We start from the raw sequence: 15,205 nt of genomic DNA, 5'->3' as shown, positions 1-15,205 counted from the left end.
TAGAGTCAAACTAAAAAATCAATGACTAACAATTCAAAATGTATTTTTTTCATCATATGTAAAAAATTGCAATTTATAATACTTTTCATATAATTTTAGAATATCTAATTTAACTTTGAGAATTAGTCAAATTGACTTTTGAAAAATGCAACATGACAAACAATACCGAACGGGGAGAGTATTAATTCTATTATCATATGAATGCATTTAGACGTCTCTTTCAAAGAAAAAATTACAAATTGTGAAGAAGATTCAAAAAGAATGTTTACTCCTCTACAAAAATTTGCATCATATGATATGTTCTTAAATTTTAGCTACATACTTCAATTCAAGTTACCCCAACTAAATGTTTTATAAAGTGGGAAAATGAAAATATCTGTTTAGATGCTAAAAACTGGATTGAAATAAATGTGTCCAGAGTTTTTCAATAAAAACTTTAGAAACAAATACAGATACAGAGGCAAGAGATCTAACAAGTAAAACAAAACTTTAACATCAAAATATGTAACCCTTGAAATCTAGTTTTAAGCGATTCGAGCAGTTGTACATTTCAATTTACTTTACAACAAGTTATGAGTTCACCAGAAAGACAACCGAGGAACGACGAACAAGTCTTGAGTTGGTGCAGCCTAGTCCCAATACAACCTCCAATCGTTACAAATAATTGATTACAGATTCACCGATGATATGGGCTACTACACACCCATGACAGCACAATTTCGCTTTCACATATTCGTCAACTAGGTCACAGCCTGTGTATTCAAATTACTCATGGATTTTAAACCATGTCGCTTGTGGAAGTCGATGGCAGGGAACATAGCATTGCGTTTGCAGCTGTTCCACCATATCTGGTTTTCGACCAGGCAACCTTCCTAAAGATCAATACATCTTAGGGCCGCTAACAAATCAAAGATCATAGTTTTACATTTCCCAGGCAACCAAGTTCCATGGTGGTCTAGAGAAGCAAACTTGGAGTGCAGTTGATATTACTCTTCCATCTTGCTTTCCACATTCGAGGAGTTCTCGAGGTCAGTTCCATCTCTATCAACTCTTTGGTCCTTCCCATCAGCCTCTCCATTTGACTGGCTCGCAACTAAAATCTCTGCATCATCATGTGGAGCCTCTATGGACCCAGTTGATGTGCCCAGTTCACCACTATCAACTCTTTGGTCCTCACCATCAACCTCTCCATTTGAATGGCCCACAACTAGCATCTCTCCACCATCAGGTGGAACCTTCGTGGACTCCATTGATTCTGAAGGCCCAGTATCTTTTGTGCCATCTTCCATAGCGGTCTTATCAGAATCCATACTATGGGATAGGGACATCACATTCTGCTCAACACTTGGCTCGGGGACAGATTCTGGATGAGCTGGATACTCAATATGGCTCATCATCCGTGCCTGTGAAGAAGATACAGATACAAGTCAAACAACAGATTATTAACAAAATAAATTAACATGATAATAAATTTGTGCATAAGCAGAGTACTGCTTGAACCCTGCTTTGAAATATAATATAATCATAAAAGCTCTAAATTGAGAAGCATTTAGACAAACATTTAGAAGTGAAGGGCCTCTCAACTGTAGAGTTGAGCAGACGGTATTAAGCACAAAAAAAATGTCTTCACTACACAAATAAGGGATGAAGGAACAGATCGTTAACATTTACGGCATTGCTACCATTCCATCCTAACGCGGGACACTACCACCATGGACCATCTTCTCTAGGTTTCATAGAACATAGAAGGCATTCAAGCATGTCACAGTAGATTACACCAACCTACAGTGTATTATTATTTATCGCTGACTTGCGAAGGAACTCATGCAAAATAAACCCAAAGTGGCAATTGTCCCCAGATATCAACGGCAAAGGAATCAGACTACTTCCATTAACCAAGGTTTTCAATCAAATCCACAAGACTAAGCTAGCAAATTGTTCAAGGCTTCCATGTCAACCAAATAAATTATCCATATATTGCAGTCAGAGAAAAGTACCTGATAGACCTGGTGCATCTTAAAATTCACAATAGCCTGCATTTCCTCAGGTCCACTAACAACACTGACTGGTCCAGTTTCTCCAACAGGACGATTTGTCAAAGATGTGGCCTCCTCAACATTTAGGGCGAGACAATCAGGTCTCTCTAAAAGAAGTCGAAACGTTGGTTGAAGCTCATAACATTGCTCAAAAAGAGAACGTCGACAAAAAACATAGAGACCCAGACGAGCACGGGACATCGCAACAATCAATCTTCTGACATCACGGAGGTGGCCAACAAAGCGCGTACGGACTAGAGACAATAAGATAAAATCATTCTGCTGACCTTGAAATTTATCGACAGTTGCAACCTGTCCCAAAAAATTAACAAATATTCAAAGTGAGAAACTATAAGTCATTTATTAACAACTTCCCCATTGTTCCTTCCTTGGGGGAGGAAAGTTGAAATGACAGAGGAAAGCATTCATTCCAAAATACAGACACTTCAAATTCTTGCATTATTTATAAAATTTGAGGTTATTCAGCCTTAACAGACTCACATGTTATACTATTCATGACATTTGAGGTACTATCCACAGCTCTTAAAAGCATGTTTCAGCAGAACCACCCCTTCTCCCACAGCATACACACACACCTTATTCCCAAGAAATATGCCAAAGAAAAATAAGCTAGAGAAAATTATGCTTTCTCATTGGAACAACCAGATACGGCTAAAAGTGATTAAAAAGTATAATTACCTTGTGTGGAGGACCAATGAAGTCATAAGGGACACATCTTCTGTTTATAACATCGCGGATCAAAAGTTTCTGACCATTATAAGTAGTCAAGATCGATATCTTATTCGCGGGATATCCAAGTAAGCGCATATACATATAGACACTGACTATGTATTCAGCCTCTCCCTCATTTTGATAGAACCACGGTGAAGGGGCACTTTCACCTCTGCCATTGTAATCAGGCACATCCACCAACTGATAGTCATATGAGAATCCAGCATTTGCTTTATGAAAGACCGCACTCTCCTTCACATAAGGAAGATCCCCCAGTTCTCTGTATCTCCAATTGTAAAGGCGAGCTAAACTTGGCCGGGCCCTACCCTGGGCATTGAGCTCAATATATGGTATCCCTAGTCTGACAAATCTTGTGAAGAGACTCTGATCCATGTGGCTGTACTTCTGAAAAGCCATATTTTTCACGACAGGGGGCAATTGATGATGGTCGCCAATCAGAATACAGCGTTTAAGCCGAGCATAGCCATCTTCCTGCCTCTGAAGCAACATCGGGATGAAAGTTTCAATTTCCAAAATTTGGGCACTTTCTTCCATCAACAAGTTGTCATACTTAAAACCCACTTGAAGAAAATCCTTCCTTTTAAGTGCCGCGTGAGTGCAGGTCATTGCCACAATTTTTGCCTGTTTGGTCATCAGGTAATTAGATCGATCAACAGTGGACTTGAGCAATTCAAATGCCCTACATTCTTCGAGTTCTTGAAACATTGTTTTCAAATGACGAAAGCACCCCTTAGCTGAACGCATATCCTTTCCAAAAGACTGACCCGTGAAAACTGGCTGGGGAGTATCAGAAAAAAATTCCTTAAAGGGAAACTTATCCTGAACAATGGTTGGGTTATCTTGTTCTGCAGCGCAAGCAGCTAAAAATTGTTCCCACCGCGAGTATACATGAAGCAGCCAGAAGTATCCCGCAGTTTCACATGTATAACCAACATCTTCAGGAAGTTGAAGGGACCTTGCAAGGCGTTCGACTTCACTAAGCAGTTCCAGCCGCCGAACAAGCATGGCATTTACTCTCCCCTGACGACTGAAGTCAAGATCAGTTGCTAGTTCTTGCTCTCCCTGACCAAGCCGGAGAAGGTAGCGAGCTGGCACATCTCTCTATAGTAATTGCACAGTGGAACATCATTATTATTAGTTACAATAAGATTGAAAAATTGCAGCAAATATCACATTTTAAATGCATAAAACTCATATCAAAGATCCAGAAAATATCTTACTTGCATTATCTTCTCAAAAAGATCATTTAAAGCTTGATTCGAATGAGTGATTATCAGGGTCCGTTGAGAAGGGCAATTATGATAGAGAACATTCAAAACCTGCACAGCGGTATCAGTCTTTCCCGTACCAGGGGGTCCCACAACCATGGATAAACCCGGCTGAACTCCTGAGATGATTGCTCCAACCTACATATGCCAAAAAAAGCAAGAATTTCAGAGTAAACTTAGTGGGACAATCAGATTATTAAACCAAATTAAAGCAATCAGACTTGAATCTTAAAATAGACAAGCTACAAGGAGAGTGAAAGAGAGCAATAACTTGAGGTCAAAGAAATTTGATTTGATCGTATGGAAGAAAGACAACAACAGCGTGAGAGGAGCACAAATTTGTTTTACTTTGCTTTACATCTGGCCTTTCAAACAGATACAATCTCATTAAATCAACCATTCCCCCTATGCCTCACTCCCTATCTAGTCAGAGCCGACTATATGAAACCTTTATGTTCATTATGCTCACCAACACAAAAGTCACAGGCCAAATAAAAAAATCCTGAGTGGAACAACTAACTGCTTAGTTTTGTTTCTTTTTTGGTGTAAACAGGAGTACATGGTAGATCTAGAATCAGTTAAAGATGTTTTAGGTTCCTTGTAAATTTTGCTATAGGATTAAAGATCTTCCTGGTACTCTCCACAATTGTAATTAGGAACCTGTAATTTGTTGTAATTCTGGTTTTTGTTTTGGAATAGAATACAAGTTGTTCTCAAAAAAAATTAAAACAGAATTTGCACATTTGGAAACTACTTCCAGTGTGTCTATTAGGATGACGTTATTGCACAATTAAGTGCACCTGCACTACATTTATATCATTGAAGTTGCATCACTGGTTTTGATATCTATAATCATTCTTTGACATTTTGCACAGGTTTCCTCCATTTATGAAAGCTATCATACTTGTAAAGTTGATATTTTACAGGTTCCCTTCATTTATTTGGTGTATAAAATTTGCAAGTTGTTGTTCTTGTTCATGCCGTTGGATCAAAACTACAGCAAAATTGCAGAAAAAATGGCGCCAAAACTAAACAAAAATTCCACCAAAAACTGGACAGCAGCAAAAACTGCACTTAGGCAACAACAAAAGCTGGACCAAAATAATTCAGGGGTTAAAATAATATGAAAATATTAATAAATTAATTCCAGGGATTTAAAGTTCATAATACTGTGGAAAAATTAAGTTTAGGGAGTAATAGGACTATTGTTTAGGTATGTAAATAGCAATTTCACTGTAGTTCAGGGGGTTTTACGTCTTATCTCTTATCCGAATTAAGTATATTTTACCTAATGAGGCACCATATAGTTGCTGAATTCCGCATAAGTATCACATGCTGGAGGTAAAATATATTGCACTAAACCAAATTCAAGTTCCACATTGATATAATTTCATTACATGTCAAGCACTTGTTCACTTTGTAGGCATTTTAAAATTTGATCTGCAAATATGTCAGTCTCACTGTACTTGAAATCTGAGGGTTGTAGCACTGCATGCAATTAAATTGGCGAACTTTTTGACTAATGCAAGATTTATGAGCTCACAAGCACATATTAGATCCAGCCTTCTTCAGAAACAAGTGATTTTCTGTTAGATGGAAGGGAACAACCTTATACCACAACCGCTTGTGTAATCCAACAAAAATAGAAGAAAGAAGAACCCATGACACATGTTCACTTCGATGTGAAAGTAGCAGGCTGGCTCAAGAATCCCATACAGCATTCATTATTACTATAACGTCATTTTGAACTTATAGTGAACTATAAAGCCAGTTCATATTTCACTTTGCTATATGAGAAAACAGATGACAGCATTTAAGAATTTAGGGAATTATGATGTGATGTGATGCATACCTGTGTCGCGGTAAATCTAACCGAATTCCGCTTTGGTTGATCCTGAGGATATGGACCTGGATCAGGAGGGATATATGCTTCGACAATAAGCTTGTCTCTTTCGGAATGAACTTCTGGCATGCCTGCAGAATCAACTGAAGCAGTAGTAGAATTCTCACTTCCAGGGATGGCATGAGCTTTCCCTTTGAGATTTCTAGGAAGCTTTATCTTAAAAGGGGGGCTTGGTTGCAAGTTTTCTAAGCCATCTTGGTCGACGAAGCAAACCTAGAACAAAGAAGATGAGGAAACAGAGAAAGATATAGAGAGTATAATGAACATACCAGCATAATGGTAAAGAGAAAGAAAACAATATATACCTGATAATCAGGAAAACTCTCCCTAACATGATCAGCATCTAGGAAGGTATCTTTAAAATCTACTGTCTCAAGGAGGTCTGGCATATTAGTCCACTGTGCTGCAGAAGGATTTCCATAGCCCAAAAATATATCATGCAACCAATCAGGAACTATGCATGTTTCATTCATCAGATCCCTTATAGATTCTAAGATGGCTTTGAAATTATTCTCCTTCGGTTTCCTCCTCATCAATATATTAAATGTACCATAAATATCTTCTGCGCCTTTCTCTGCTATATCACCAACATCCATATGGTATTGTGCTGTGTCAATTGCAACAGTAACAGTTCTAAGGTCTCCTTTGGGGGGTTTCCACTCGTCCCGCTTGATTCTCCCAGTAAAATCGTTCATCAGGATTCCCTCCTCATCACGCATCTCAATTATTTCACAGCCGCGAACACACTGGAGACCAAGCCTCTGTGGTACGGTTGCATTAGCAGCTTCTTCAGCACTGAGAGGCTCGAATGAAGGACGAATAGACAGTAAAAAGAGAACATCGTGCTCTTTAAGTGCATTCCATTCTGACCTTATTTGTGATTTGTAGCTGGAGATACTGAAAGTAACTTCTGCTGTTACAGCAGCTGGCTTTACTTCGCCTATATTTGGTTGTTTAACTTCTGTAATCTTAAATTCTTTAACTGGCACAGCCATTCTCGACCAACCTCGAAAGGCTGGCTCTCCTTCATTATTGATATAAGCAAGGAGATGTGGCACAGCCTCTTGGATGTCCTCACGGATTTCATAAGTCGATTCAAGGCGAAAGAGGTTAAAGTTTCTAAGAAGATAGTCGTGAAGTGTCAAAAACTGTAGGTTGAGCTTTGGAAGTGCCAGGCATCCTTCCCCAGTGTAGTTGATGCTCGGTACAAGGCTTTCATCCCACATTATTTGCTCGTTAGGGTAAAGAGGAAGAGCATTTATGGCCTCTTTCTGTGACTGTTGTCTCTCAAAGAAAGATACCATTACTTCAATTAAGAAATCAACTCTATTTGAGCATGGATCATCAACTGATATCAGTTTTAGCTGCAATCAAGGCGGAAGTATAAGACAAGAAACGACAATCTTGCAGGAGGTAATTACTCTTGTTATATCGTGGAGTTAGGCAAGTACAACTACCATAGAAATAGAGAGCAAATGCAGGTATAATAAACAGGTAGCAATAATAACCAGAAAGCAAGTTTGAAGTAAAAAATGCATTTTCTAGGCCACCAACAATGCACCACTGACTTAGCACTTTAAGATTGCACTATGCAACATGATATCTCTCAAAGCATACAGCAACAGAAATGTGTGTACTTCTTTGTAGAAGGAACAGTTATCTATATTCTTTGCAAATATAACAAGGTCTGCTTGAGAGGGAGACAGGGAGTGCACAGATCAAAGACCACATCAAACAGCAATGATCGAAAATCCACTTCAATGAAAAAACATATTTTCTAACAAACAGGTTTTAGCTTTTGTCATACAGATATATAAGGTGTCCAGAAGTTCCTAGTCATGTGCCTTAAATATCTTCTTTTCTTTCTTTTGGTCCTAATAGACCTCAATGCCCTGAAACAAGCATCCATCATTTCAAAACAAACCAAGTTCATCATTATTAGAAACCCTGGGCAACAATCTAAATGAAATGTATAATCATCTGGGGAAAAAAACTATTTAGCAAGAACAATCTGGAGATGCATTGATGCCAAAATGGAAATAGACAAGGAGGAGTTGGTATCTTCAATAGAACCCAATAAATCAAATCAATGAAGGAAGTCAAACAGTGTAAACAAAAGATTGTTTTCCATTTCTTAGGTTCACCAGAGAGAACATGTAAAGACAAGTAAGAATAGTTGTAAACTTGTAGTCCCACTAGCCTTTAAATCAGCGGTTTACAGAGATAATTAGTCCGTAGGGCTAATCTATCTTTGAATCTTACATCTCCATAAGAAAGTGATATGCATTTTGGTTGTTTCAACATTGAATGCTGTGCTGAGTCATTAACTGTCAGATAGTTGATTTAGCCACTGTCTAGGTGTCACAACTTCTGCTGAAATCTAATTCTCACACAATTTGAGGAACGATGTACAACAATAGAAGCCATACAAACATTACTATCAACACCGTTGAAGAATATCACTGTAGGGTTTTAGTTCCCTTCACCAACAGCTTTAGCACCCAACAACTAACTTTTACAATACAAGTAGTGCACCTTAGTCTCTCAGTAGATTCTGAGTATACACAAATTTTTCCTCATGGAAAAAACCAAACGGGTGAATGAACTTGCACTCTTTACAATTTCTATATAGAAGAACTTTACATGATAAATAATGCACCGTCATATATCAGAGATAGTAAATAGTCATTCACAAACCTTCCGGCATACTAAATCTCTCAGCTCCTCAGGAGTAAGCCCAGAAAGTTTCTTAGATAGATCAGCGCGCCTGTGTATTGCCCCAACATTTGCCAATGCAAGTTCCCGTAGCTACAGAAACAGAGTAGAGCGAGAGAGGTAAACAAATTGGATGTGATACAGTTAGATTGTCCACAAAGACTGGCATTATCTTAAGAGAAACAATATACAGAGCTGCTCATCATCATCATCAAAAGAAACAGAAATCAGAACGGACCTTCGGTATCTTCTTAAATGCAAGAAGCTGGAATGACTGGAAACGATCATAATGAGCCTGAATCACCTCATCATCAGTCATTTGTCTCCCTAAATGGTCATCAATTTCAAACCCTTCATAGAACTGAAGTAAGTCAACCAGCTGGGCAAAAAGCTTTCCTTTTTCGTGCCTATAAAGAGCACTTAAATGACATTTTGCAACCACAGCAACATCAGCAACAACAGGCCTTATATATCTGCAACCAAATAGAAAAGGCGATAATGAGAAAATAGTTCCTAGTTTAAATAAATCTGGTGTTGCTATATACTAGCAAATACAACTATGGTAGTGATGTCAGTCAAACTTAGAACTCACCAAGCTTTGGAAAAAGGAGCACAACAAAAAACTAAATAAAAGAAAATAATGTCATAAATTGTTTTTATGTGTTCTAGAAGACTTCTAACATATCTAAACTAAAATGCCTTATCGGTATATCACTACACAAAACTAAAAATTGTAATGGACTGGTATCATGTTCCTAATTTTCAAGCACTTGGCATTTTGAATCTGACTCCACACTGACATGACACTCATTTTATTGTTTGGGCTACATAGCCATCATCCTTTTTCTCCATTGGAAGCTGCTTTACTACAGAGAGCATTATTACCTTCTAGTTGGCAGTTGGCTCAATAGATCAATGAGAAACTCCATAAACCGTTCACAATATAGGACAGAGGCATCGTTTACACCTTCAAAATCACTTGTGAAATTTAAGTCACTATCGACCTCATCGTCTGGCTCAGGAAAAACTTTGCAATCAAGAACCTGATCATGGAGAACGAAACATCAGCATTTTTCTGCTAAAACAAGCTGGAAAAGAATGGTGGACAGACAAGTCCCTTATCTGATACCTCAAGAAACTCCTCAATTAAATGTCTCAGGAAATTCACTTCTAGCATGGTTGAGGTATCAAAAGATTCGCCTCTCTTAGCTGCCTCCTTGGCTCTTTTTGCAATTTTCTTCCATTTCTTGATAAGATCAGGGTTAACACAGAGCTCCATCTATTCTCAATAATAATAATAAAAATAATAAAATTAGAAACATGGATGAGGAAGATTATACTCCATTTAATAACATAGTAAGAGTTACCTGAAATCGACCATATGACAAGCAATGCCAACACTGCAGACCGGCTAACCTCAAAACCTTTTTACTCACTATCTCGTCTTCTAAACTCTAAATGAACAAAAAGTATAAATAGTTAATCAAACCAAAAAACAAGTAACACCAATAACATTCTCAGAAAACAAAATAGGAATGTAATTGTATAGCAGCTATGGAAAAAAAACCACAAGAAAGCAATTCAGACCCTAACAACACTTGCAGGTAAAAAGATATTTGTTTTTCTTTATCGGTGAAGATAAAAAGAAAATTATGCTTTACCAACATTCATGATGGATTTGGGCTATTTATACCGTGTTGAGAAATGAACCTCGGGAAGCATTGTCCGACACCAAATAAGGAGATAAACAAATACAACCATACTATTAACTGTGCATTTCTTACGGTGAGGAATTTGATTATATGAGTCAGAGATACGTTCAACGTTGACATAGGTTAAGAATAATTTCGTAAAACTAAGGAAGAAGAAATATGGATGCAGCATTCTCATATGCTTAGTAGAACAGGGAACATATGTTTATTCATAATACATAACATTCAAAATCTAAAATTAGAGAAATAAAAGCATAAAATAGAAAAAAAGTCAGAATCACAAAGTGAACGGAAATAGATCAGAAAATTAGAGTAAGTACGGTAATAAGGATGTAGATGTACCTGGAAAGCATTGATCATGAAAAGTAGATAATTAATTTTCTCAGGAATTGTCAAGCTTCTACCCTGCAGTAAGGTCTTAAACTGTTAGGTAAAGCAGTGAATAGAATAGAAACGTAGCACTAATAAACAACCATCAATTTTTCACAATCTATCAAAGCACACAAATGTTCAAACAAATGAAACAGACACAATCAGAAAGTTATCTTAGATAAAGAACAGTTCATGTCTGTTCACCTTGAGAAAAGAAAAACAATGTGACAATCACATTCTAGCATGATGTGAGACGCATGAATGTGTCACATGTTGACGATCAATTAAGAGAAAGAAACAGCAACCTGGAGACCAAGCTGATCGGAAACAACAGTTTTCTGGCATTCCAGTTGTTCATTAAACAAGCTCCCATGAAATTTTACAACACTATATATGCATGATAGAATGAATATACCAAGCAAAATCACGCCATCTATCAAGATAAAAAGTAGTAGGTGATGCTGACCATTATAAATTCTTCTTTATCACTAAGCAAGAGATTTCAACAATTGCTTAAAGTTTTCGACAGATACTAATTACCAGTAAAGTTACATACAGCAGGAAAGTCTCTGTTTCTTACTGAACTATGCACTAGTAGTTGTTGTCATTTTCTTTTCCTGCGTAAACTACACTTGCACAACTTAAATGAAAATGCGATTATGTACATATATTTTATATGTGATTATATGTGAAATAAGAAACAAATGAATTAGCAACATCTGTGGAGAGCACCTAAAATAGACAATAATTCCCTGAAGGTGACTCACCCTTAACATAAGCTACCTTGTTTCAAAATGTTTTGTGATAACTCATACCAAAAATAAAAAAATTTAATTTTAAAAAAGATAAAAAGATCAAAAAAAAAAGATATTATTATATAGTAAAAATTGCTCATATTATTGAATTTAAGAATTTTTTTAAAAATTAAACCAATAAAATATGTTAGCCCAAGACAAAAACAAACCTCTTTCAGCCGAAGAACCCTATCAAGAAATGCCTTGAACATATCCTTTCTATCATAGAAGCAGATCCATGCAGCCACATTCTCCCGAAACTACAAGTTGCAAAAGAAATCCGGTAAACAGTGACTCGTAAGTATTTGCAGGACTCAAAACCTGTTTATTTATAACCATTGCACATGACAGAAGCTAAATTTTCTGGTAATGAATCCAGAAACCACGACCACCTGACTAGCAAAACTCAACTTGTTCCTTCTTTGATCTTCTTGTAAGTCAAACACAACTTCCCTTCTATTGAAATGTAAGAAAGTGAACAGAGACACCAATTTCCAATTTGAAAATAACATAACAGATGCACAATGCAACAAAATTACCCATAGATGTGCAGAGTAAAAGAAGACTTCAAGTATTCTATTCTCATGAATTGTTATTTCAATGTGTTCTTTAAACTCTTCATTCCATGTTCTTCTTTTTTTTGGCTTTGGGGGACAGAGTTTATTCTCACCAAACATTTCCACTATTAAGCTTCACTTGGATTTTGACAAACTGCATTTTTATTCAAAGCTAACAATGTCTTGTAAGATTCTTTTGACAATTTTAATGATGGGAGTTAGGACAGGGTTACACCTCCAACCAGTGTGGGCATGTTGGGTATTCTTATATTGGAAATTTATATAACTGAGCAGTGCTGGAAAAGTGGATGTGCAGATAGGCATGTGAAGAAACAATTACACAGGATCTATCGGCCAGAAGCTAAAAATGATAAAAGCCCTAACTGGGTTGTACCTTGCGTGCTGAAAGCTGATTTCCTAAATTTATTTGTTGTTACGAATTACTACAAGAATGCCACTCAAGCTTAACTGATTAATAAGGCGGAACAAAGGTGACCCTGGATGTTTCTTTTAGAAGACCCTAATAGGACAGGAAGGTTGAAAGTGGAAGCTTCTTTCGGAGGTCATATACACACACAAACTTTATTAAGGATCAATTAGGTTGCTTGAGAAACCCCAAACACGGAGGAAACTACAATGAAATCATACCATTGTCTCTTGTGCATGGGGTGACAATAGGGCTCTATGAAAATCAATGTAGAATTCAAAGTTAGGAGAAAAGTGGTGTTCTATACATGTTGCGGAGCAAGGGATGCTATCAGAAGGAAGACAATTTAAGTAGAAGATATATATATTATAAGTTGTTTTTTGCAAAATAATGGACAGGACACCCACTACTTGTGTACGTAACAGCTTTGCTTAAATATCTATATTTTTTTTTTGAAATAGGCAACTTGCTTTGCTTTAATATCTACATACATATAAATTTATATATATGCTGTATGTGTATGTGTGTATATATAGAGACACACACACACACATAACTGTTTTAGGTGGGATCAAGCATTCAATCTGTCATGTAAACAGTTTACTGCTGTCGACCTTACACATTTGGTCAAAACAGTAAAGACACTAAGTTACAATATTTGGAGGGCTAAAGCAGATTTTCCTGCATAACGATTGCAAAAGACAACACCAACTTAGTAAGGTACTAATAAACACTTTGATCTATCCCTAAAAAGGGAAAAAACAAAGAAATAGATTCTATCAACAATTGTTGATGGGTTGAGCCTCATGAGGTTCAAATCCCAGCAGATACAAGAACACTAGGTGATTTTTCTTATTTGTTTGAGCCCTGATGAACAAATTACCCCGTACTTGTATTGGTAGGAGGTATCCCGTGGAACTAATTAAGGTGGGCACAAGCTGGCCCGGAACACGATCATAAAAGAAGACATCGATGATTCTGATAAGCAGAGCAGCAAGCAAAATCTTGACTATGTAATAACCAAGTAAGAAGAAAAAATCACTTCCCATCTCTGAGCACACCCTAACAGACAACCAGAAACACCAAGTAACCCAAATAAGAGCAGTAGTAGAACAACAGCATACCTTCTCATTGACCATCAGTATCATTGACATCACATGCTCGAAGGAAGAAGCCTCTGGATCAAAATTGGGCCAAAGATAATTCTCCAAATACTGACTAACCTCCAATATCATCACCCTCTGCAATGGCACCGGCTTTCTCCCCCCTTCACACAAACCATCACAGAAGATGATCATTCAAAAATTTACGCATTTGCACGTGCATAATTACCATAAGCAACATAGAACCTCATATATATCCAATTATATTATTTATCAGTATAAAAATTTAAGTCCTGTCTTGACTGACTTCTAGACTTCAATGGAATTCATGATACTTCACTTTTTTTTAAGAAAATAAAACACAAGTGAGTATTTCACATTCAAATATTTTTTTCCTATTTAAAACAGGACAAGATACATTAACAGTCAAAATTCACTATGCTAACATTCTGATAAGCGAGAAGGCTTAAATAAATGGGAAACGCAAACAAACTACCAACCTTTTACAGTAAGCTCCGTGTCATAAATTTCTTTAACAAGCTCAGAACTAAAGGCTTTCTTCTCTCCAGTTTTCGCCCAATTGGAAGCTGCAATTTTAGTCAAGCGGTCACGTTGGATCTCAGCAAGGGTTATGGAGCTAGGTATGTTCGACCCGGGCTTCGACTCCGGCGGCTTCTCAGTCATAGAAGGCAGCATTTTCTGTGGAGCCTCCGCCGTCTGCGGCAATGCTTCCACCGGGTACTCAGCTACCCGGTGGCGCCGGAAATCGTAGGTGCCAGTTCCGTATACCTTGGTCATAATTGCTGTAATTACACTTGCGGTGAGAAATTCCTCTATGAGATTTGAGAGGAGAACGAAGAACAGGGTTTATGGTAAAAGAGAGTTTTGGGGTTTTTGAAGATATTGGCAGTCACTTCAGAAGAAGTGAAGGCGGTGAAGAAGAAAATGCAGAGCTAACTTGAAATTTGTAGTTCCGACCCGAACCGGCCTGACCCAACCCAAATTTAAATGGATTCAAAGAGATTAATATGTTTGATAACTATAGTTTCGTTTGCTATGGCGTATGAGTATTTTTGTTTGCATATTTTACTTGTTAATATATAAATAAGAAAATTGTATATAATAGCAAACTATTAATTTAAATTAAATATTGTAATCATAGTTTGATTTAATTGTATTATATAGCAAATTGTTATTGTTCGCTTCTCCTGGTGAATCTCGCTCGCCACTCTCGTTCTCTCCCTCGCCTCTCTCGCTTTTATACAAACGCAAATGTACAGAATGTGTCCTGTATTTGTATAAAGCGAGAGAAAATTATATATATGCATACAGTTTCGTTCCTCTCTCTCCCCTCTCCTAGATCTCGCTCGTCTCTCTCACTTAATACAAAAACGCAAATATATAAATGCGTTTGTATTTATGTAATTCATTCCCCTCTATTCCATCTCCCGGATCTCACTCGCTCACTCGTCTCTCTCACTTTGTACAAGAACACAAATATATACATTGTGTTTGTATAAAGTGAGATAAAATTGTATATACAAATACAAATGAACATAATTTCA

General features: G+C 37.1%; 1 protein-coding gene across 1 annotated transcript; it reads right to left on the bottom strand.

Moving 5' to 3' along the window:
* Window positions 1-399: 399 nt before the first annotated feature.
* LOC107028542 (RNA helicase aquarius) lies at window positions 400-14,438 on the bottom strand. The gene is made up of 15 exons (XM_015229647.2): window positions 14,141-14,438; window positions 13,662-13,804; window positions 11,724-11,813; window positions 10,730-10,792; window positions 10,043-10,129; window positions 9,805-9,954; window positions 9,561-9,718; window positions 8,914-9,148; window positions 8,658-8,768; window positions 6,266-7,324; window positions 5,910-6,173; window positions 4,010-4,195; window positions 2,736-3,890; window positions 1,998-2,348; window positions 400-1,403 (listed from the first exon to the last, which is right to left on the bottom strand). The coding sequence occupies exons 1-15, from the start codon at window positions 14,436-14,438 to the stop codon at window positions 987-989; spliced, it is 4,767 nt and encodes a 1,588-aa protein (XP_015085133.1). The 3' UTR covers window positions 400-986.
* Between the last annotated feature and the right edge of the window lie 767 nt (window positions 14,439-15,205).

Source organism: Solanum pennellii, chromosome 1 (genome assembly GCF_001406875.1).
Source record: "Solanum pennellii chromosome 1, SPENNV200".
NCBI classification, from domain to species: domain Eukaryota; kingdom Viridiplantae; phylum Streptophyta; class Magnoliopsida; order Solanales; family Solanaceae; genus Solanum; species Solanum pennellii.
This window is presented reverse-complemented; position numbering and strand designations above follow the sequence as displayed.